The 21,138-nt window shown below is 39.3% G+C and overlaps 1 protein-coding gene across 5 annotated transcripts in view; it reads right to left on the bottom strand.

Annotated features, from left to right (window-relative positions):
* The window catches only part of TATDN1 (TatD DNase domain containing 1), a 56,399-nt gene that overhangs the window by 27,914 nt on the left and 7,347 nt on the right, over positions 1–21,138 (bottom strand). For 2 of the 5 annotated variants that reach the window (XM_086695062.1, XM_025922613.2), the window contains exons 2-9: positions 17,928–17,993; positions 15,995–16,044; positions 12,822–12,885; positions 10,956–11,099; positions 10,818–10,860; positions 5,556–5,641; positions 5,424–5,464; positions 3,060–3,136 (exon numbers count right to left, since the gene is read on the bottom strand). In XM_086695062.1, the coding sequence (XP_086551188.1) occupies positions 3,060–3,136; positions 5,424–5,464; positions 5,556–5,641; positions 10,818–10,860; positions 10,956–11,099; positions 12,822–12,885; positions 15,995–16,044; positions 17,928–17,993 (571 nt within the window). Of the gene's footprint in view, positions 1–3,059; positions 3,137–5,423; positions 5,465–5,555; positions 5,642–6,255; positions 6,402–10,817; positions 10,861–10,955; positions 11,100–12,821; positions 12,886–15,994; positions 16,045–17,927; positions 17,994–21,138 lie in introns of those variants that run through there. The other 3 variants (XM_086695063.1, XM_025922614.2, XM_086695064.1) reach the window with 3 other exon arrangements.

Here is a 21,138-nt window from a genome sequence, read left to right as displayed (position 1 = left end):
ATCTCTCAGACAGTTCAAGTTAGTGAAATAAAGGTCTTCTACCTTCCCTTAAAAATCATTTCAAAATAAGGAAAAAAAACCCCACAAATTTTTTGATGAAACCAGGGGATATTTCTAACCCCTAGTCACAAACTATAAAGCAGAAAGTATATGTTAAAATTATAAATGACCTGTTTATGTGCAAAGTGACTTCAGTGCCATGTGCCTGCAGAGAGAGATACTGAAGACAAGCAAACCAATTCACCCAAGGAAGTTCTAAGAACTGAAGATCCCAGGTACTGAGGCTGGGATAAGGCAGGGGACTGAGTGGGGGTTGTTTTAAAATGTGGGGTACAGAAAAGAGGGGACTCTCAGATTATTTTCCAGCGAACTGATGCAGAGATGACTCCTGCCCCCCACCCTTGGCCTGAGAGAGAGAAGGGAGGAGAGGGTATGTGTAGTCTCTGGAGAAGCTAAATCAGAGCCGGGACAGGAGAAGAAGCAGCACAGAGGACTGCAGGGGTGAAGATGGAGACTGAATGCTGACTGGCTGGTGAGTTCCTCTCTCCAACCCCATTCTGTTCCAGAACACAGGTACATTCATGAATCCCCACCCTGTTTTTCCAGCAGAGATCAGAGGATCCCTCTATGAAGAAAAAGAACCCACCGAGAAGATGCCCTGGCGAGGTCAGCTGGCCTGCATGTTGATAGGCTGTCTCCCCACAGAGATTCCAATGAGCTTGTTTCTTAACTTTTTCGATATACAGAGTAAGAATTTCCTGACATTTGAAGGAAGTCATGACAGAGACTAAAAGAGGAAAAAGGCGCTCAGAGGAAATAAAAGCATTCTCTGGCAAAGAGAAAATAACTCATCATTCATGTCTTTAGAGAGACGAGAAGATGCATCTGCAAATGTACATAGTTCCAGAGAATGGCAGGGGGAAAAAGCTTTCAGAGATTAAAACCAGAAGCTGAAGTTTCATCAAAGAGGTTGAAAAATATTTCTGAAAGTAGGTAGAAAAACTAGAGATAGAAATTAGAGGGGAAAATATTGAGATCAGATTATGAGCCTGGGAGCTCCAAAGAAAGACAGAGAGAGAGAGAAAAAAAGTTTCCCAGGACTGACAAAGATGAGCTTCTAGCCAGAATGGGCCAGCAGCAAGTGCACAAATTATCGGCCACCTCTGTGAAGTCTGGCAATACCAGAGGTAAAGAACTAAAATATTCCACTGGGAGAAAATAGTAGGTCATGGGGTAAGGACTAGGAAACAGAATAGCCGCTGACTTTAAATCTAGAAATGGAGCCCTATAAATTCTCGTGAAAATTATTTCTAGTCCAGAATATTATGCTGAGGAAAAATACCAAGTGGAAGGGTTTTTGGTTTTCTTTAACTATCCAGGCAAACTTTCAAGAATAGAATAAATTCATTTTGAAACATGTGTTCCATCAAAACAGCTGAATACATGGGATCTAAACATAAGAGTTCTATCATGGAGCAGACGTGGACTCAAAACGAAGCAGAAAGGGTCAGGAACTAATGGAGAGATCATCTAGATAACGAGATTATCTCGACAGGGTCCTCATGCAGAAGAACAGATAAAGGCACTTTACAGTTGTTGGAAAGTGTGAGAAGGCTTCAAGTGTTGAAGAAAACCAAGTAAAGAGAAAGGAAGAAAGCTGCCCCAGGAAAATAAAAAAAGTGGTATATCTTGTGGTTCAGCAGTCAACAGTATTTATACAGACTGCAATGAAAATACTGAATACGCATATAACCAAAAACTCTGCAATAGCCACACTGTGACGGCTGTGGAGGAAATAATGCAGGTGGCAGGGCAGTCCCGGATGGAAGAACTAAGATGCTCATCTCCTTAATGAAAACAAAGGGAATGAATTAAGAGACAACATCACATACATAATATTTAGATATATGGTGATAAAGAGCCAAGTGGGGGGGAGGGGGTGCCTGGGTGGCTCGGTTGAGCATCTGACTTCGGCTCAGGTCATGATCTCACGGTTCGTGAGTTCGAGCCCTGCGTTGGGCTCTGTGCTGACAGCTCAGGGCCTGGAGCCTGCTTCGGATTCTGTGTCTCCCTCTCTTTCTGCTCCTCCCCTGCTCACACTCTGTCTCTCAAAAATAAAGATTAAAAAAAAATTAAAAAAAAAAGAGCAAAGCGGGGTCTCTGGAAAAGCTGACTCAGAAAGCATGGTGTAGAGACTGTATCAGTAAGTTTTTTAGAACTACTATTTAGTCCGTTATTCATGCATGCCTTTTCACAGTGGTTTATTAGTTAAATCATTAAAATAGAGAAGCAGCATTGAGGACATATAAATAAGTCTGAACTCCATAGCCAATAATTTCATGATTCTATTTTCCTGAGGATACGTTAGCAAAACCTCATGTAATCAGAAGTGTGGTCATTTTAAAGGAATGAAACACTGAAGAGGGAAAGCCAGGGACCCAGCAGCGCTAGCTGACTATGTTGGGTTTATGAGGCTTGGTATGCTGTACCAGCAGAAAGGCTGAGTGTGGAGCCAGAGAACACTGGTTCTCACACTGGGAGTACTTTATGCCGTGTCCTTAGCTTCTGTGAGTTTCCTGGCCTATCGAGATACATAAAATGATGTCATAGTAGGACTCTCCCCACGTCAGACATCACTTGCATGCACAATGCTGCGAACACATATACTTTAAAGTGATAAAATGACCTAAGTATAAATGGCATTGCCAGAGAAAGCTAGCTGCTGATCTCAATACAAAATTGTTGTCCATGATTGTAATACAGGGTTAGTAGTTTATAACCTTTAACTTTTTTTTTTTTTTAACTTAAGTAGGCTCTATGCCCAACACGGGGTTTGAACTCACCACCCCAAGATCGAGAGTCGCATGCTCCACCCACCAAGTAAGCCAGGCATCCCTATAACTTGCAGGAGTAATGTAGTTTAATTTCTTGTATAATTACTGAAACCACAAGCCAAGATCCAGGTGATAAATACATTTAAATAAAAAATTTAAATCTTTATCAGCAATTCACTGTAAAACAAGGAATCTACTTAATATAAAACAAACTTAAGGACCTACCAACCATTAAATCCTATATAGAGATCCAAGTCCATCAAGGCAGCTGCTGCTTCCTTGGTACCATCAAATGAATGCACCTAGAACATACAGGTGTAATTTTATTTAATAATCGCTCTTTCTTTAAAAATCCTAAATAACATTAATAAGACTTTCTAAGGAAAAGTATAGGTGCATAGGGGTTTGTTTTTTTTGTTTTTGTTTTTTGGATCAGAGGGTTTCAGATGTGGTGGCCCCTACAATTTTTATTTTCAATTCGAATCTCACAGTTATAATGGGTCACCATCTCCAAAGAGGTGAGGCACGAGGGACGTGGCTGCCCAGACTCTCTCTGTGGCTGTGCTGATGGCTCTGCAGTACCTTCAGGAATGGGGAATGGATGTGGGAGCCACACTCTTAGGCAAAAGCATGAAGACAAGTTAGAAATGTGACAAAACCATGTAAAATAAATCTTAAAATGTTGACTTTTTATTATGTTAGGGGATACTTTTTTCTAGAAAATGACTTTTAGAAGAAATTTTAAGCAGATCTAGAAAGAGTTGTGAGAATGTAACTACAAAACTGAACTGTGAGATGGTAAGAATCAGCTCAGTAGGCAAAAAGGAAGAAGCTGGTGTTGTTCTCCTTCAAAGATGTAAGGAAGAAAGCGCAGTCTTTCATACTTTGGATACATCTATGTAATCTCAACAATAAGCTACACTTTAAATACACCAACAAGTAATGTCATTAATCTGTTACTACAGCATCCAGAGTCAGAATCCACTATGGATAACATGTTTCTGAAAAATAAAACTGCATTACACGGCTGCCCAAAAGGGTTTATTCTCCTCTCAGCATCTCTAGCTGACTAGAAAATATATCCTCCATTAACATCAAAGTAATTTTAAATATAACTCCTCATAAACCATTGCAGAAAATTCGTTTTTTTTTATTTGGCAATCTTTTTTTTAAAGCTTTTATTCTTAAGTAATCTCTACACTCAATGTGGGGCTTGAACTTAAAACCCCAAGATCAAGAGTTGCATGTTCTACTGACAGAGCCAGCCAGGCGCCCCTTGGCAATCTCTTTTTTTGATAAAATCAAACATTTAGGTTTGGATTTGCTAAGTAACTTCTTATTTAGAAATGAAGCAAATGGGCAAAGAGGCAGAGCCATTAATCCCCCCATTAATGAAAGCCTCTAAGCCTCTCTCAGTTCCCAAGTACAGTTCCTAAAGGATAAATTAGAGTCAGTAAACTATAGATAAAAACGTGTGCAGTAATATCAACAGCAACATAGAAAACATTATCACCAGCAGTACACGACATGAAGCAGAGGCTAAAAACCTGAGAGAATACAGATGAAGCTACCAAAGCAGCGTATGTGGGCAAAGAGTAAGTGCTCAGTGCCATTTCCTCTTTCTTTAGTTGGTGTAGTATAATTGATTTTATATACCTGGATAACAGCCTTTTTGCCGGAGACGAGTGAATCTCCTAAAATCACAGGTGAAAATTTGTACATCTGAGCATTTTTTGGAGGCAGATTTTCCAAAGAGCCCATGATCGAAAAAAGATTTAAGGAACACTGCTATGGATACCTGAGCTAAGTGGTGGGCAGATAATGTTTATGGAAACTGTCTCAAGACTAGTGGTTGAAATGACCACACAGAAGTGTTCACAGAGTACAAGCAGATTCCAGAAAGGAGGAGTCTCTAATCAGAGTGCTAAGTGAATACAGTTGACAAATTAAGAAGGCAAACCTGAGGTGAATATTAAAATATTTCAAGATATTAAGATTAGTTTATATTTTGCTCAGAATTTAAATTGAAGAACACTGAAGAATGCTGATGGAAGAGGCAGAGAAAAAGAATTGTCACCCATCTATTAAAATATAGGAGTAAATTCATGGGGTTTTCTTGTGAGCCAAACTCTTTATCATTCTTGTACTTTGGACAAAATAAATGTAATTAAATCGGTGTGATTTAGGTCTGTATTACATCTGGCCCATAGGTTTAATAGTAAATTTATGTACCTCAACAAGAGAGGGAAGAAGTTTAATAGCTTTACTGATGATATCTGAATTCCTTTAGAAGCCGACAGGAGTAACAAAGAAGCTTCTGTGCATCCTTTAATTAAAAACAACTCTTGGGGCGCCTGGGTGGCTCAGTCAGTTAAGCGTCCGACTTCAGCTCAGGTCATGATCTCACGGTCCGTGAGTTCAAGCCCCGCATCGGGCTCTGTGCTGACCGCTCAGAGCCTGGAGCCTGTTTCGGATTCTGTGTCTCCCTCTCTCTCTGACCCTCCCCCATTTATGCTCTGTCTCTGTCTCAAAAATAAATAAGTGTTAAAAAAAATTTTAAAAAACAAACAAAAAAACTCTTCTACTTACCACTCCACCTACACACCGATCTCTGTTTCTTTTCATTATGTCTGTAAATTAAAAACAAACAACTTTTGGCAAATACTTTGCTAATTTCTGCAAAATTCTTTAATTCTAAAGGAGATTTTAGCTCTAACTCACCCAAAAATTCAGCATGTGAGTTCCGACAGTGAAGAAACATTGGTAATTTTGTTTGTTCTGCCAGTTCAAACTGTTTTTCAAAATATCTGCATAATGCCAAAAAAATTTCGTTAATTTTATTTTAGCATAACAAAAATAATTTTTTTAAAGGACTTTTATTATCTAGGAGATTACAGGACAGAAGTAGTGAACTCAGATGTTTAAAATACAGCTGGCTTAGCCAGAGGCATTGATAATTATCACACACATCTTCCTGAATGGGATACTTCATTTTCTGGGATTACAAAATCATTTTCAAAAAATGTCTGTTAGTGGAGGCCCTGGGTGGCTCAGTTGGTTAAGCATCCGGCTTCCGCCCAGGTCATGACCTCACGGTTTGTGAGTTCGAGCCCTGCATCAGGCTCTCTGCTGTCAGCACAAGGCCTGCTTCGGATCCTCTATCCCCCCAGCCCCCCCTCTCTGTCTGCCCCTTTCCCACTCACGTGCTTTCTCTCTCTCAAAAATGATAAATAAAAAATTTTTTTTAATGTGTTAGCTTTCCATTATAACTTCTAGGTAAATTAGACAGCACTTTATTGATCACTAGAAATAAAGAGCTATAATGTTTAAGTCTACAGTGATGGGAGCTGTTCCCTCAAATATACTTTTAACTAGCTTTTCCACCAAACCCCAGCAAATGAAGCAGACACCCTCCCATCACCTGTGGAACCCCTTCCCTGCAGCATGTGTTGGTGGTGAATATACCACCAGCCTCTTGCCTGGAGAGCGGGCTGAGCACCATCAGTGGGAATCCATTCGCTCCAGCAAGAGGCCAGGCAAAGCTTTATGCTCCGTGTTTTCCATGTGCTGTTATACAAGAAATTATTACCACTAAACACAAGGATTTATTAAATATACACAAAAAAACTAAAACACTGTTTTTCAAAGATCTGAAAATTACATGATAAAATGGCAGCCCTAAATGTTTGAAGAGTACTTTAGAAAAAGGTTTTTCAAGTACCACATACCATTATCTCATCTGATCCACAAAATAACCCTAGAATAGGACAAGAGCTGGTGTCAGTGGATTTAGGACTTCATCCAAGATCACAGAACACAGTGTGATCAGAACTTCAGTCTCTAAGTCCAGGTCCGGCCAAAATGACCCAAGTTGTATTCAAAGAAGCCTTTTTTCCTGGTCCTATAGCATAAGAGCGAGATATAATGGGGTGGGCTGTCCTATGTTTTCTCACTCAGCACAGTGCTCACTAGTTCTCATTAACGGTCATGCAGGTAAAATAAAACCCAGGAATTACAGATAATAAGTGTCTTATTTCCTACAGGAGTTTACCTCTTCTAGGCGCCTTGATTTTAGGGAATAATTTCCCTGTGTTTCACTTAAAGCTCTTTTGCTATATTTTCCGCTGTCTTGTCTCCTTGAAGTATAAGGACAACCATTTTCCTGAAGTACCCCTTTGTACTCTTGAAAATGCTCAATTTCTTTTTTTTTTTTTTTTTTGAAGTTTATTGATTTATCTTTGAGAGAGGGAGGGAGGGAGGGAGGAAGGGAGGAAGAAGGAGAGAGGGGGACAGAGAGTGGGGAGAGGGAGAATGAATGAATCCTAAGCAGGCTCTGCACTGTCAGCACAGAGCCTGACACAGGGCTTGAACTCGTGAAGCATGAGATCATGACCTGATCTGAAACCAAGAGTTGGACGCTTAACTGAGCCAGCCAGGTGCCCTGAAAATGCTAAATTTTAAAATTAGAAATAGAAATGTACTTCTTAGTTTTCATAAACTTGGTGTTCTTTGTCTTTATTACCCAATGTTTAGGTTTTTATTTATCTTAAATGTATATTTATTTTGAGGGGGAGAGAAAGAGAGCAAGCAGGGGAGGGGCAGAGAGAAAGGGAGACAGAGAATCCCAAGCAGGCTTTGAACCATCAGCGCAGAGCCCGTTGTGGGGCTTGAACTTTCAAACTGTGAGATCATGACCTGAGCCGAAAGCAAGATTTGGATGCTTAACTGACTGAGCTACCCAAGTGCTCCCACTGTGTTCAGGTTTTTAAATCACCTTTTCAGATTCTGCTGGGCTAGAAAAAGCAAAAATAATTTAACAAAGTGCTAAAATTTCACAGGGTAGGAAACAGAAATGAAATCTTAAAAGTCACTGTTTCCATAACGTTTAAAGTAATACAAGTGTCAGCAAGTAAGTGTGCTCCAGTCATATAAACTTGACCATGTATCTGGCTTCTGGCTACACACCACATACCCTTTGTGTTCACCACTCTACGTGGATCATTTCTTTCACACAAAACTCCATGTACAAAGCCACACAACCAAGCCACAGATTTACAGAATCTAATGATCACCTTGGGAATAAGCCTATCACAAAACAGGCAAAAGTACAAATTATGAAAATAATAGATGCTCAAGCAGGGTGCCTACAGAATTCTGCATAATATGAGAAAAGAAAGGTCCATGCGTTCAAACTAGGTAGGTGTCTTAAGGAGGCCAATTATTCCTAATGACATATATTGAGAATAGCTGGTGCTTGACTATTGTCTGTAAAGAAAAAAAGCCACGGTAACTAAAAATAGCATAAGTTAAAGGGCAGGAACTGGCACCTTTCAAGAGACATCTCTGCTTTTATTATTTTTTTCTTAGCTCATATATGAAAACCGCTGTTTACTTGTGTTAGATTTGCTCATTTTAGTGAAACTGTAATTGCTTCTAATTGTAATGCTGCTTCTTACATTTTAGGGTCAACAATCAAGTACAGGTCAGCTTGACCTTGGAAAGGTCAGCTTCAGAATAGCGGCTGTTAGTAATCACGACTGAGGCAACTCCAGAGCACCCAAAGCATTACCACAGTGTACCTTAACCCACGGTGGCGATCCCTCCTCTGGACTGGCTGATGGCAAGGACAGCCTCAATCTCTCCTCTCTGAGGTCCCCTAAATCCCCAAACGATTTTTTTAAATCCTGTCTGATGTCAGATTTCTTTTTTGCACAGTGTTAATATTTTAAAGCCCCAAGAGAAATCCCAAAGCAAATTCTTCCCACTCAAGTGAACCAAGCTCTAAACTTACAACAAGAAAAGAGAATATGGCCCGTGGCAGAGAAACTGAAAATGCAGGGAATGCTTAAAGGGTAACCCTTCCAGGATGGAATCAGCCTTTCCCTTGTTTTCTGATTTTTTTTCTTTTTAAAAAATACTTTCCAAAAACCCCAAAGAAAAAGAACAGCCAGTATTTTCTTTAGGATGAAAATATTTCTAAGAATAACACAACTGCCACAATTTATTGAACACTTACTTTGTGCCAGGCATGTTACTCTGGGCCTTACATACCAAATGTTAAGAAAAGTAGGTGGAACGATGAAGAAATTGAGATTTACAAAGAGACATACAGCCACCAATGGCAGTTGTGATTCCAACCCAAAGCTGTTGATTCCAAAGATAACTACTTTCAAACACCCATTATATACTGCCTTTACTTACCATTATTTCTCAGACACTATTTTTTAGACATCGTGTCTACCGCACATTAGTTTTGTCTTGCCTAGTAATCTATCACACCATTTTCTATTTTTCTCTTCTCATAGATCTTTTTCCTGACTGCATTTTTACACAAAAAACAAGTCATACACTGGTTAAGTCTCCAGGATGGTATCAAATAACAGCTCAAAATCTAAATTCTTCCGAGAAAAGAGCCAACAGTAAAAGCTGAATTATAAGCTTTATATCCATGCCGCTCTACAGGAATCAAAAAGGACCCTCTCCTCCTCATTAAAAACTCAGTGAACATTTCCCGAGTACCTACCACGTACCGAGAGTACTGTGCATGGCACCATGGGAACTACAACATGAGTGAAGACTTGGCACCTGCCTCGGCAGAGCCCAGAGGCTAGTCTGTGTGGGCGGGAAGGGGTAACGGGCTGCAGCGCACCCACCGCGGGGAGCACTGAAACTAGCACAGCCGCTGTGAGCAGAGCAGAGCCTGTGAGCAGAGCAGAGCAGAGCCAGAGCCGGAGCCGGAGCCGGAGCCGGAGCCGGAGCCGGAGCCGGAGCCGGAGCCATGGGAGCACAGGTGGAAGGCGGGGCATTTCTTTCGGTAGCAACGGTCCACACAGGATAACTGCTAGTGTGGTTTTTTACTACATCATTTGAGGTTTTAAAATTTTTAAAAAGCTCAGATTGAACTGCCCATCTCTTCAAAATTTATACCAGACTTCAGTCTGTCTTTAGCTTTATCTACTCTGGAAGAGGCCTCACTCACATCTCCTCACCTTATTGGCAAAGGCTTCCCTGACTCCCCCGGAAAGTCCTTCCGCCCTACTGCCCTACACCTTTTTGATAGCATTTTCCAGCCTATTTTAATTATTTATGTCTTCTCTTATCTATAAAGGCACAGAACCAAGCCTATCTTTCCTTGTATCATACTGAGGAGGCACTTGGTAATCATTTACTGAACGAATGGAGTTCAGACTCCCTAGTACAGATTAATACCTGGGCACTTGGCATCTACGTTCAAGCCTAAACCATATCCTGCTATGTACATACTATTTTAATTATGAAAGGATTTACTCTAATGTTTAATTATCTTGATCATTAATACACTGTTTCTGAAATGTAACAAAATGCTCAAGTCTTAAATTAAGTCTATTTTTCTTCTTAGCCAGTAACACTATCCACCAGTGTGCTTTATAGGAGCTCCAATTAAAAGGTATAGGCAGTGGGTTGTAGGAAGTCTACATGGCTTGTGAGCTTTGGAGTTTTCTCAGAAGCCACCATTCTCCATGTGGCTCCTATGAAAGGATTCTCATATTCTAAGTTGACAATATCCAATGCCCAGCAAGAGTAAAATAAGTTTTTCTAGCTTTGGTGATTGATCCTATAATTTCTTTTTAATATCCCTTGCCCCTAAATCGTGTCCCCCACAACTGAATTTAAATCATCTCATTGGAATGATGCATGCATGAATACATTCGTGAAAAAAAGAACAACAAAAGTCTCTATCATGTAAAACTCATCCCTTATTTCCACCATTAAAATTAAGTTAGCCGGTTAACCAATTAGGAGCTATATGCTTCCATCCCCTATGAATTCCATGCAAGTATGCATGGAATTTGTTTCACTTAACTTTTGATATACAAAGGGATTAACAAAAAATCCTGATGCTTACTCCAGCTACATTCTGAACTGATAAAAGCTATATAAAAAAAAAAAAAAAATCACTCTTAAGATTTTACAATAATTCCTGAAGTCAATAAATTTCCTTACTTGAGCTGAGTATCTCTGGGACAGAACTGTAGTCGGTCAAAATCTTTAAAAGATAAAAAAAGAACCAACAATTACTCATAACTTGTACAGAACAAATCACTTTCAAAGTCACTCTAACAGGGCTAGGTTGGCACTTACCAAGTCCACATTCCCCTATTGCTACAACTTTCCCCTTATTGTTTTCAGCGAGATTTAACAACTCCATTAGGTAAAGATCAGGGTCATTCTTTTCAAATTCATCACATCTTGTAGGATGACATCCAACTGTACTGAAAAACATATCTAGCACAAAATAATGTCTTAGGATTATTTCCAAAGTATTTTTCATATTATATTTAACATGTAAAAATGACAGATCAAATACTTTCAGCTGGTTAATTTTTAATAATAGCCATAAACTATTCAAACTGCCAGAATGGCATGAAGTTAATCATATAAGAATTTTTGGAATACCTTAGCAAAGCAGGACAGGAATATGAAAATTGCCTTAACAGATTGGTAAAAATAATTAATTCACCTCTTTCCAAAGCCTGGCATTTACTCAGCCTAACAGAATGGAAAATGAAACAATTTCTTACAGAATGAAGTGTCATAATCTAACTATATCTTTACACTCACTATTCATGGGACCATCTTGTTTCACATAGTTAATATGACAATTAAAATTTAAACATGCTTAAAAAGGGTGAGTTAAGGAGGTGGAAGGGAGATTTGTTTATCTGATAAAAAATTAAGCTCACTTATTTGCAGACCATGTCTTGATAACTGTAATTGCACGAAACACCAACGTGAAGTCAAAAAGGGCTTCTGAGTGGTTTGCACCTGAACCCACGTGAGAGGTGGGGAGCCTTCCTCAGCCTCTCCTGCAGGTGTTTACATATAAGAGGAGGCAGAGGTTTTAAAACAGAACACAGGTTCATGAAGGGGGGAGTGAAGAGGGCTGACAATGAAGATTCAAGAACTTTTGAAAATAGATCTCTCTGGGGATAAAAAGGATAGAAGACAATATTCTTATACACCTCCAAGGCATCTGGGAAGATGGTTATTTTTATCTTAATCATTAAGAAAAAGTGTCAGTGGATCCTGAAGAGAAGTACGCAGTTTAGAAAGATTGCCACAAAAAGACAGCTTTTTAAAAAAATATTTTGTTTATTTAGAGAGAGAGAAAGAGCAAGAGCAAGCAGGGGAGGGGCAGAGAGAGAGGGAGAGAGAGATTCCCAAGCAGGCTCCAAACCATCAGCACGGAGCCCGACATGGGGCTCAAACCTACGAACCATGCTACCATGACCTGAGCTGAAACCAAGAGTCTGGAATTTAACCTACTGAGCCACCCAGGTACCCCCCAAAATAGCTTTTAGTAAGTAAATCAGTCTTTTTAAAAATAAAATAGAATGCCTAATTCTTCAAAGTCTAGCACGTGAAGTATGACAAAACACAAAACCAAAAAAAGGTGAGGTAAAATGAATGCCAGATAAAGGAGATGTTTTGTGTAACTAGGATTCCCTTTGGAACCAATTCCAAAGATTTTAAATAAATGCAAAACGTGTAACATAAAGTGAGCATCTGAGGAATGATACATTATTACTTGCATTCCTGGGGCCTTCCACCGTGGTCTTCATGATACATACTTAATGAATGATCCTTCACAGTTCAAGTTTAAAAAAAGCAAAATAAAAGCAACTCCCATCCTGAACACATTACAGCATACACACAAAAATCCTGTATCAGGAATACTGGAGACTAAATTATATACCTGGTGAACTTAATTCTCATTAAGGAAATCTTAAAATAATCCTTAAGTACGATGAGAGAGGATTTAACCAAACATCTGATATATCAGTGTGAGAACCCTTTCATCTTAATCACACCCTGTTACACTCAGTCCGTTTTCCTGTTGTTTCCAGTCATGATCCGTCGGATTGTACCTGAGGCAGTTATAGAAAGATTTCTTCAAAATAACTTAATTCATATGGGGGGGAGAGGGTCAAAGTGAGAGGAGGATACCATTTGTTTGTGCCAAATGCAGTGCCTCTTTACTGTCCTGCAGATTTCCACCTGTGATCATAAACTGAAACAGAAAGAAAACATGCCCACTTTAACAGAGTATCAACAAGTTTCCTAAACACGCCTCCCTGCTGCTTTTCCAGAATGCTTTCCTAAGACTGTCACACACTTACCTTCCTTTAAAATTTGGCTGAACGGTCACCTTTTACGTAGAGTGGTCCCTCACCACCCCTCTCCACACATACAAGCATACATCCAACACGGAATGTGTCACTCCTTCCTATTAAAGTGTATTCCATGTCTGTTTTACATTGAATGACAGAGGACAGATTCCACATTATGAAAGCCTGACTAAATACTTCTGAATTTAGAATTCTGTTAATCTAAGTTAGAGATTCAACAGTGTTTATTAATTCAACAGTTGTCCAAGTGAGGTCCTGGGACATCCAGGGGGTATGTGAGGTCAAATCTATTTTCCAAATAATACCAAAGATGCTATTTGCTTTTTCACCCTCAGTCACAAGTGTGCAGGGAGTATTCCAGAGGCTACATGATGTGTAATGTCACAACAGACTGCCTGCAAAAACACATACCCAAGTTCAGCAGTCTTAAGAGCTAGACAGGAAAGGGACGAGATGCTTAAAAAAAAAAAAAAAGGGAAAACAATTCCATTCATGTCACTACATTTTTGGGGGTTGGAAAATATTTGTTTTTCCTAAAAATATGTTCCTTATGTAATATATTGGTTTATTGTTAATAGATATTTTGAATTTTTCTCAGTTTTAATGTCTAACACAGTATATATTAACAGATAAAACCAAAACAAAAGTCCTTTGGGGTCTTCATTGATAGTGAAGAATGTGAATGGGTTCTGAGACCAAAAGTCTGACAATCTCTGGGTTAATGTATATTGATGACTTCTTTGTAAGGAAAATGTACGGCTCTTAGCAGAAAAGCACGCTTCTAAAGGGACAGCCCTTAGGGTCGACCAGCAGTCAGAACAGTGTCTTTGCTACTGTATTAAAAGGAAAATGTCACCAAAGAGCCTGTGTGTTGACGGTGGCCACTGAGGCAGTGCTGATAAGTGTACATCCTTCTAGAGCAGTGATTTAAGTGCACCGATGTATATTTCTTTAAGCATCTCACTTCAAGTGCCTCCCTGAGCTAAAATGAAGAATTCACTCTAGGTGTATGCCTAAAGAGAAAACAATAAAACACAGGAGGAAATGCAAATGACAGACGTTTTTATAAAGCAACTTAGACTTCTAATATAGCAGACATTGAGTATCTTACTCAGGGAATGCATAGGCATAATTAAATCCTCAACTTTTGGGAAAATTTTACTGTTTACCAACATTCCCCAATTCTTTAATACAAGACCAGGTGCCCACATTTAGTATTTCAATTGTGTAAAATAGTTGCTAATTAATTCTACCTTTTATCTGTAACTTTCCCAAAGAGATTAGAAAAACAACAAGCAAGGACAAGACGAGAGGACATAATTTCCTCTCCCAGTTCACAATGAGGACATTAGGCCGATGGCCTCTGCCACAAACTTCACAAAATACAGGCTGCTCACTTCATGCAGGTACAATACCAGGTGCTCTGCATTCCTGCTTTAGTTCACCCTCACAAGTCTCAAGTAGGCGTTATTATCACTGTCAGACGACGAATGGCACCGGGGCTGGAACCCAGCAGTGCCGCGATCACTGTGCTTTCAGTCACAACGTAACAGCAAGGCACCAAGTTAGATTTCAATTTGGAAGCATGTCCAAGTATATTCCATCCCTGTCATTCTTACGTGTGTGTGTGTGTGTTTACAAATGTTAAGACTGAACTACTCATGGCCGACACGCGGAAATGCAGAAAAGCATTTTATACAGTGATTTGCCAAGCACAGAATGACTGCATCATGAGAGAGGAATGCTGTAACCTTTATCCTTTCTTATTACTTGTGAATGAGAGCTATAGCGTTCTGAGTTGGGAATGAGAACTCATGAGTCAGCAGTGTCCTCTTTAATTTTTTTTATGTTTATTCATTTCTGAAAGAGAGAGACAGAGCACAAGCAGGGGTGGGGAGGAGAGAGAGGGGGACAAAGAATCTGAAACAGGCTCCAGGCTCTGAGCTGTCAGCACAGAGCCCGACGCGGGGCTTGAACTCACGAACCGCGAGATCATGACCTGAGCCAAAGTCGGACACTCAACTGACTGAGCCACCCAGGTGCCCCAGCAGTGTCATCTTTTAAAACTCAGGTTATTCAACTTAGCAGCCACAGTCACCAAGTGTCCTGATGCCACACTATGGAACTTCACCCGATTTCTTGTGTGCATGTGTGTGTGTGTGTGTGTGTGTGTGTGTGTGTGTGTGTATGTGTGTGTGTCTGTGTGTGTGTGTGCTGGAGGGGAGGAGGAATAGCTTGATATTTTTAAAAAAATACTAATTAAAAAGAAGTATCTATCTATTCAAAGAATTTGACACAGTGCTAATATTCATTTGCTTAGAACTCTCTAAAAGGTAGAATTTTCCTGATAATCTAATTAGTACTGTAAAAATTAAAGTGTTCTCTCAGTTTTTGAAATGGTATACCCATACTATAAGAGCTAAAGGTGGTGACAGGATACACATTTTTTTTTTAATGTTAACTTATATTGAGAGAGAGAGAGAGAAGAGAGAATCCCAAGCAGGTTCTGTGCTGTCAGTGCAGAGCCCGATGTAGGGCTCTAACTCCAGAACCATGAGATCAAGACCTGAGCCAAAATCAAGAGCTGGATACTTAACCAACTGAGGCACCCAGGTGCCCCAGGATACATGTGTTTCTGATGATCACTTAATTCTAACAGATGCTAAATTACATTATAAAATTAAGAGTTGCATTTTTGACAAACCTGATAATTCAGATAGGTCTTAAAAATTTTTTTCAAAGAGATTTTGCCATTTACCATGTTTCTGATCACATGGAAGAACTATCCAAGCATGAGGTCTGTATCACTTAAATAGCTGTGAACAGAAAATTTTGATATTTTACTTCATTAACTTGTTAATATTACTTGCTGACAATACATATCCCAAAATGCCAAGTGTGGCCTGAGCTCTTTCTCTTCTATTCTGTAGTACCTTAACCAAAATTTAATTTTTTAAAAAAAACTTAAGAGTAACAAAAATGAAATGTTACCTTTTTAACACCAATCTGGACAGCTCTTTCTATTACATCTTGTAAGTCGTCTATAAAAGGAAAAACCCCACATTAAGAAAAGCTAGTAAAAATTTTTTTCACTTAATTATCTCTTCTTGAAAGAAAAACACATAGAAACAATCATATTTACCAAATCAATACCATTTGATGAGTACTTATGATAACAATCAGTGATAACCTTAAAAAAAACAAAAAAAGGAAACCTATATCAGTCAAACTAGGTGACTAGTTATCCATTTAATTGTATTTTATTCTGTTGACCAAAAGGGAGAAAAGTAACAAAAATCAGGAAGTTCAAATGAAAGGTGAATTTGCTCACTACAACTTAAATCAGTTGCCTTAAAATTGAAACTTGTTGGTATTGTATTTTTTTTAATAAAAATAAAAGTCATTAAGATTGCTTATTTTTACTAGGGCTTTTCAGAGTGTATCTGTAATGCTTCCCAAAACATGATCAATCTTCTCTTTGTAAATTTCAGTTAATACCGTATTATTATAATTCCCATTCCCATTGAGGAAGGATAATTTTTATTTTCACTGACAGTTTTTTTCTTTTTCCCAAAATTTCTTGTTAAGTAACAATAAGCTTTCTGGGGAGATCAATTGAAGGCTAAGCTTTAAGAGGCCTGAGGTAAATGGACAGCAATATTAAAAAATGACATAAATCCATGTATTAATTTCAGATTTAAGTATCACAGTAAATTTGGTTAGAATTATCATTGCTTCTAGAAGCTATAAAATTTCTTTTAGACAAAAAAATATCAACTTAGTGAACTTACACTAAGACATCCGGTTTTGCTAAATATTGTAAACCAGAGGTATACTGATAAGAATGAAACTCATTTCATAAAAACACACAAACATACATACACATAGAGTCATAAAGCATGAAATCTATTAAGTGCTACAAAGGCAAGAAAATCAATATAATTACATACTCTAAGATGTAGTACCTAACATTTGATAAACACAAAAACATTATCTAAACCTCTAAATGAAGTAGAAAAGGTATGTTTTGAGGTAAGGCTTATGAAAGCTAATGTTTAACTTTCTTGTAGGTGACATCCAACGTTCTCTGTATTCAGAGAAGCTTTCGCTCATTACCACCTAGAAGCACAGTAAAATTATCTTGACGTAATTGCTGAAATGTGCACTTGCACTTCACCCAGGCCTCAAAACCAAATTTTCCTGTTTGCATTCACATAATAACAAGTACAGTAATTTTCTGAGACAATATTCACAAACCAGTTTATTGGAGAAATTCTTTCAAAGACTTGTTGCCATCATTTCCTGCTTACTCACCTCAGCTGACAAAATATGCTTTTTAAATGAACTTGATATGATAAATATAAGCCATTTTGCTTTTGGCTAAGCTTTCCATCAACCTTTGAGAGACTCCTATTTCCACCTATCCCACAGGTATCTGGGATTTAGCAAGACTTGGATGGAAACGGGGGAAAGGTAAGACAGGGAGGGTGGACAGAAGCATGCCTACTCCTTAATCCCATTACCTCTTTGTCACTTAGTGGAAAACGTTTTCAAAGGACTAGATACTGATGTTCAACTGCAGGTGATTTTGTAAATTATGTGCCCTACTGTTCAGATGCTTAAAAGACCAATTAAGCAATCAGCGATTGTTTGGCTTTTATGCATATGGTTAAAGTTCTTTATTCAAAATCATAAGGTTCCTCAGAGAAGACCTTGGTAACACTTTGTTATAATAGGTGCTTTATAAATGCTCATGGCCGTGGCTTACCAATATAGCTTATAAATGTTTCACTTTGTTTATAGTTTTATCCAAGTTGCATAATAAATCCTTTAATGTTTCAGCTGTAAAGTGGATTATGCTTTCCATCATCTCCCTGAGGCAGAAAGCTTGTCTTTATTTTATCTTAACAACAGAAACATTTACCTTGATGCTTCTGAACTCCCCTATAAATTCCTCTGAACATAGGATCTGTCAAGTTGATACCAATATCTGTGGAAGGTAAAAGTAAATAATTAAGAGCTTCTATTTTAAACTTCTATGATAAATAAAAGCTGTTACTAAATTTTTCATTCAAAGTCTAAGTGCCACCACTTGTCTGTTACTGTGCTAGACACCCGGGATGCAAAGAGTAAGATATAATTCCAGCCCTCAAGAAACTCCCTGCAGAACTGGGAAGGCAGACGCATTACAGACAATTAAGAAATATTATAAGTAGACACTGGCACTGTGGGACACAGAAGAGGAACAACTACCTTAGTCTGGTAGGTGGCCTAGAAGTTTCCAGAAAGAAGGGACCCCTGAACTGTATCTTAAAGGGTAAGTTAGAGTTACCCAATAGAAGAGGGGAAATGCAGACAGAGGAAGAAGGAACAATGCATTCGGGGTGTGAAATAGTGATTGTAGAGAGCTATAGACTGTTCTGGCTATTGGGAGAGAATGATAGGGAAGGGAGTAGCCAGAAAGTCCAGACTCAGCTATGTTACAGACATCTGTCTTGAAAATACCGGATGCAACAAGAAGCACAGATGGGTTTTAGGCAGAGCAGTAAGAGTGGTCTTCTGGACATCTCATTCTGGCATCTTTGCAGAAGGCAGGATTTGAAGGGGCAGACTGAATCCGTTTATCTCATTTGGAAATAGGCGAGAGCTCATTTTCACAACGAAGAGAAACTGAATTGAGGCAATGTAGGTCGAGATGCAGAGAGTGGAATGAACTATTTTTTATTCACCAAATATTATGAAGAGCATCTATCTCTGTGTCAAATACTATGTAAGGAGTTAGGGGATATAGAAATGAGTAAGACCCAACACTTGGTCCCTGCCCTCCAGGAATTCATAGTCTATATGGTAACTAATATATAATTTGTGATCCAGTAGCCTAGACTAAGCAACACAAGGCAAGAATATTTTTCTTTACTGTTGTATTCCTAGAACCTAGTATAATGGTTGGCACATAGTAGGAGCTCTATACGTGTTAAGTTTGTAAATAATTATTATGTGCTTGGGAGCACAAAGAAGGCGCAATAACTGTTTTGGCAAGAAAACCTTCACAGGAGGGCTAGATCTTGAACAAAGCTAAAGCTTGCAAACTGATGAATGGAAAGGGCATTCTGCAACATGGATGTGTGGAAGAAAGAAATTCTGCATCTAGAAGAAAGAAATTCCTTGTGCCTGTAGAGCAGTGGTCCTCAGTGGAGAGCAATTTTGCAGCCCTTCTCTTCTTCTAACTTCCCTTGTTGCACAACATTTAGCAATGTCTGTATTCATTTCTAGTTGTCCCAACTGAGGGAGTGCTATTGGCAACCCAGGCTTGTGGCCACGATGCTGCTAAATATCCTACGATGATCACGATAACTTCCCAAAGAATGATCTGACCCCCCCAAGTCAAGTGCTTTTCTTGACAAATCCTGCTGTAGAGTATACGGGAGCCAGGGGAATAACAAGATGTGAAGTCAGACTGTGACGGCCATGGGCAATAATAATGCCTTCCTTATTTAAAATACACTCCCTTTAGCTTTCAGAACTAGGACAAGTTCACAACGATAAGGGGCAGTTGCCTACCAACAGACCCTTATGTTAGTTCTGCTTACTTTCAGCTTCCTCTGAGGATATTCTCACTCTGATTTCTGCCAACCTGGCCCTCAGTAAGCTGTGCTGCTTCAACATTAAGGCAGACCTTAGACAATGAATGGGAGTTTGGATAATCCAAGAGACGATGTGGAGACTATCCCAGGTATTTGAAAACAGCAACAAAAAAGGCAGAAAGCATCAAAGATATTTCAGCAACAGTATATATGTCAATACAGGGTAGGAGATGAATTCGGAACTGGTACCCTTTAAAAGGACCATGGACACACAAACACTGAATACTACAAATTCAATATAGGTGTGCAGTAGGATGGCTCAGATCACAAGAATTCAGCAACTAGTTTTTTTTCAATTAAGGAAAGGAAATTAGATAGGGAACGGTGCAGACTGAGAAGGGGAACCCAGGAGAGAGGGGAGGTCTTTCTGCCTAGAATAATCCTTCACAGGGGTCCGTCTACAATCACCCACCATGGATGATGGTTAGGAGCACAGATTCAGTCTGCATCGTTTCTACCCATTTCTCCTTTGCACAGCTAAGAGATTAGTATTTTTCCAAAGCAACCTTTTACTACAACACAAAGTGAAAAACAAAGGGAAAAAAAGCAAGCAAATTTAACAAGTAAACTTCATGATGCTCATTTTAAAAGCAACCTGGAAAAAACCAAAAAGCAACCTCAAGACTAGCTTGGAGGCTCAGTTTATGAAACCTTTCCATGTCCTTGTCTCATCCCTCACTGGACTGGATGCTAAACTGTTCTTCAGGGCTTGACCCTGAGGCAGATATGGCTGAAGCCAATTCCAGGTGATACCACTACTTCTGAGAACCTACTTCTTCCAGATGTGGGTCAGTCTTTTGGGCCCCAAGTCACAGTAGACTTCAAAAATCTGTATCTGGGGGGCTCCTGGATGGCTCAGTCGGTGGAGTGTCCTACTTCACTCAGGTCATGATCTCATAGTTCGTGAGTTCGAGCCCCACATTGGGCTCTCTGCTGTTAGCATGGAGCCTGCTTCGGATCCTGTTTCCCTCCCTCTCTGCCCCTCCCCTGCTCATGCTCTCTTGCTCTCTCTCTCTCTCTCTCTCTCTCAAAAATAAACATTAAAAAAAAAATCTGTATTCAGCTTTGGACCCAGATGAGCCTTGGCCTTTAGAATATCCTGCACTGACTCAGTCACCAATTTCTTCCCTCTTCTGCAAGAAACCTCTTGTGACTTACAGCCTGTGGCCCTTTTCTTTCTGACAGTTTGCCTGAAGTGCCTTCCCTAGCCAGTTGTCAGAGCGGCTTTCTAGCCTTTGAATAGAATGCCTCACCTTATTCAGTTTTGGTGAAGGAGATCAGAACATACCACTCCAAAATATGTCACTTTGGCATATCAGTTATTTTAAGCTGAGTGCACTGGAGAAACAGCAGATGTGAGCAAGGCTCTCTGCTCTCCCCCCGAACTAAAGATACCCTCCCATACCAAGAACAGAGGAGCACTGTCATCACTAGACTGGGAGTCAAAGACAAAATGAATCTGTATGAACAAACCCAAATAACCCTCATCAT

This window comes from Puma concolor, chromosome F2 (assembly GCF_028749965.1).
Source record: "Puma concolor isolate L17-30 chromosome F2, mPumCon1.1.hap2, whole genome shotgun sequence".
Classification (NCBI taxonomy): Eukaryota; Metazoa; Chordata; class Mammalia; order Carnivora; family Felidae; genus Puma; species Puma concolor.
The sequence above is the reverse complement of the archived record's forward strand: the minus strand, read 5'-3'. Positions and strand labels throughout refer to the sequence as shown.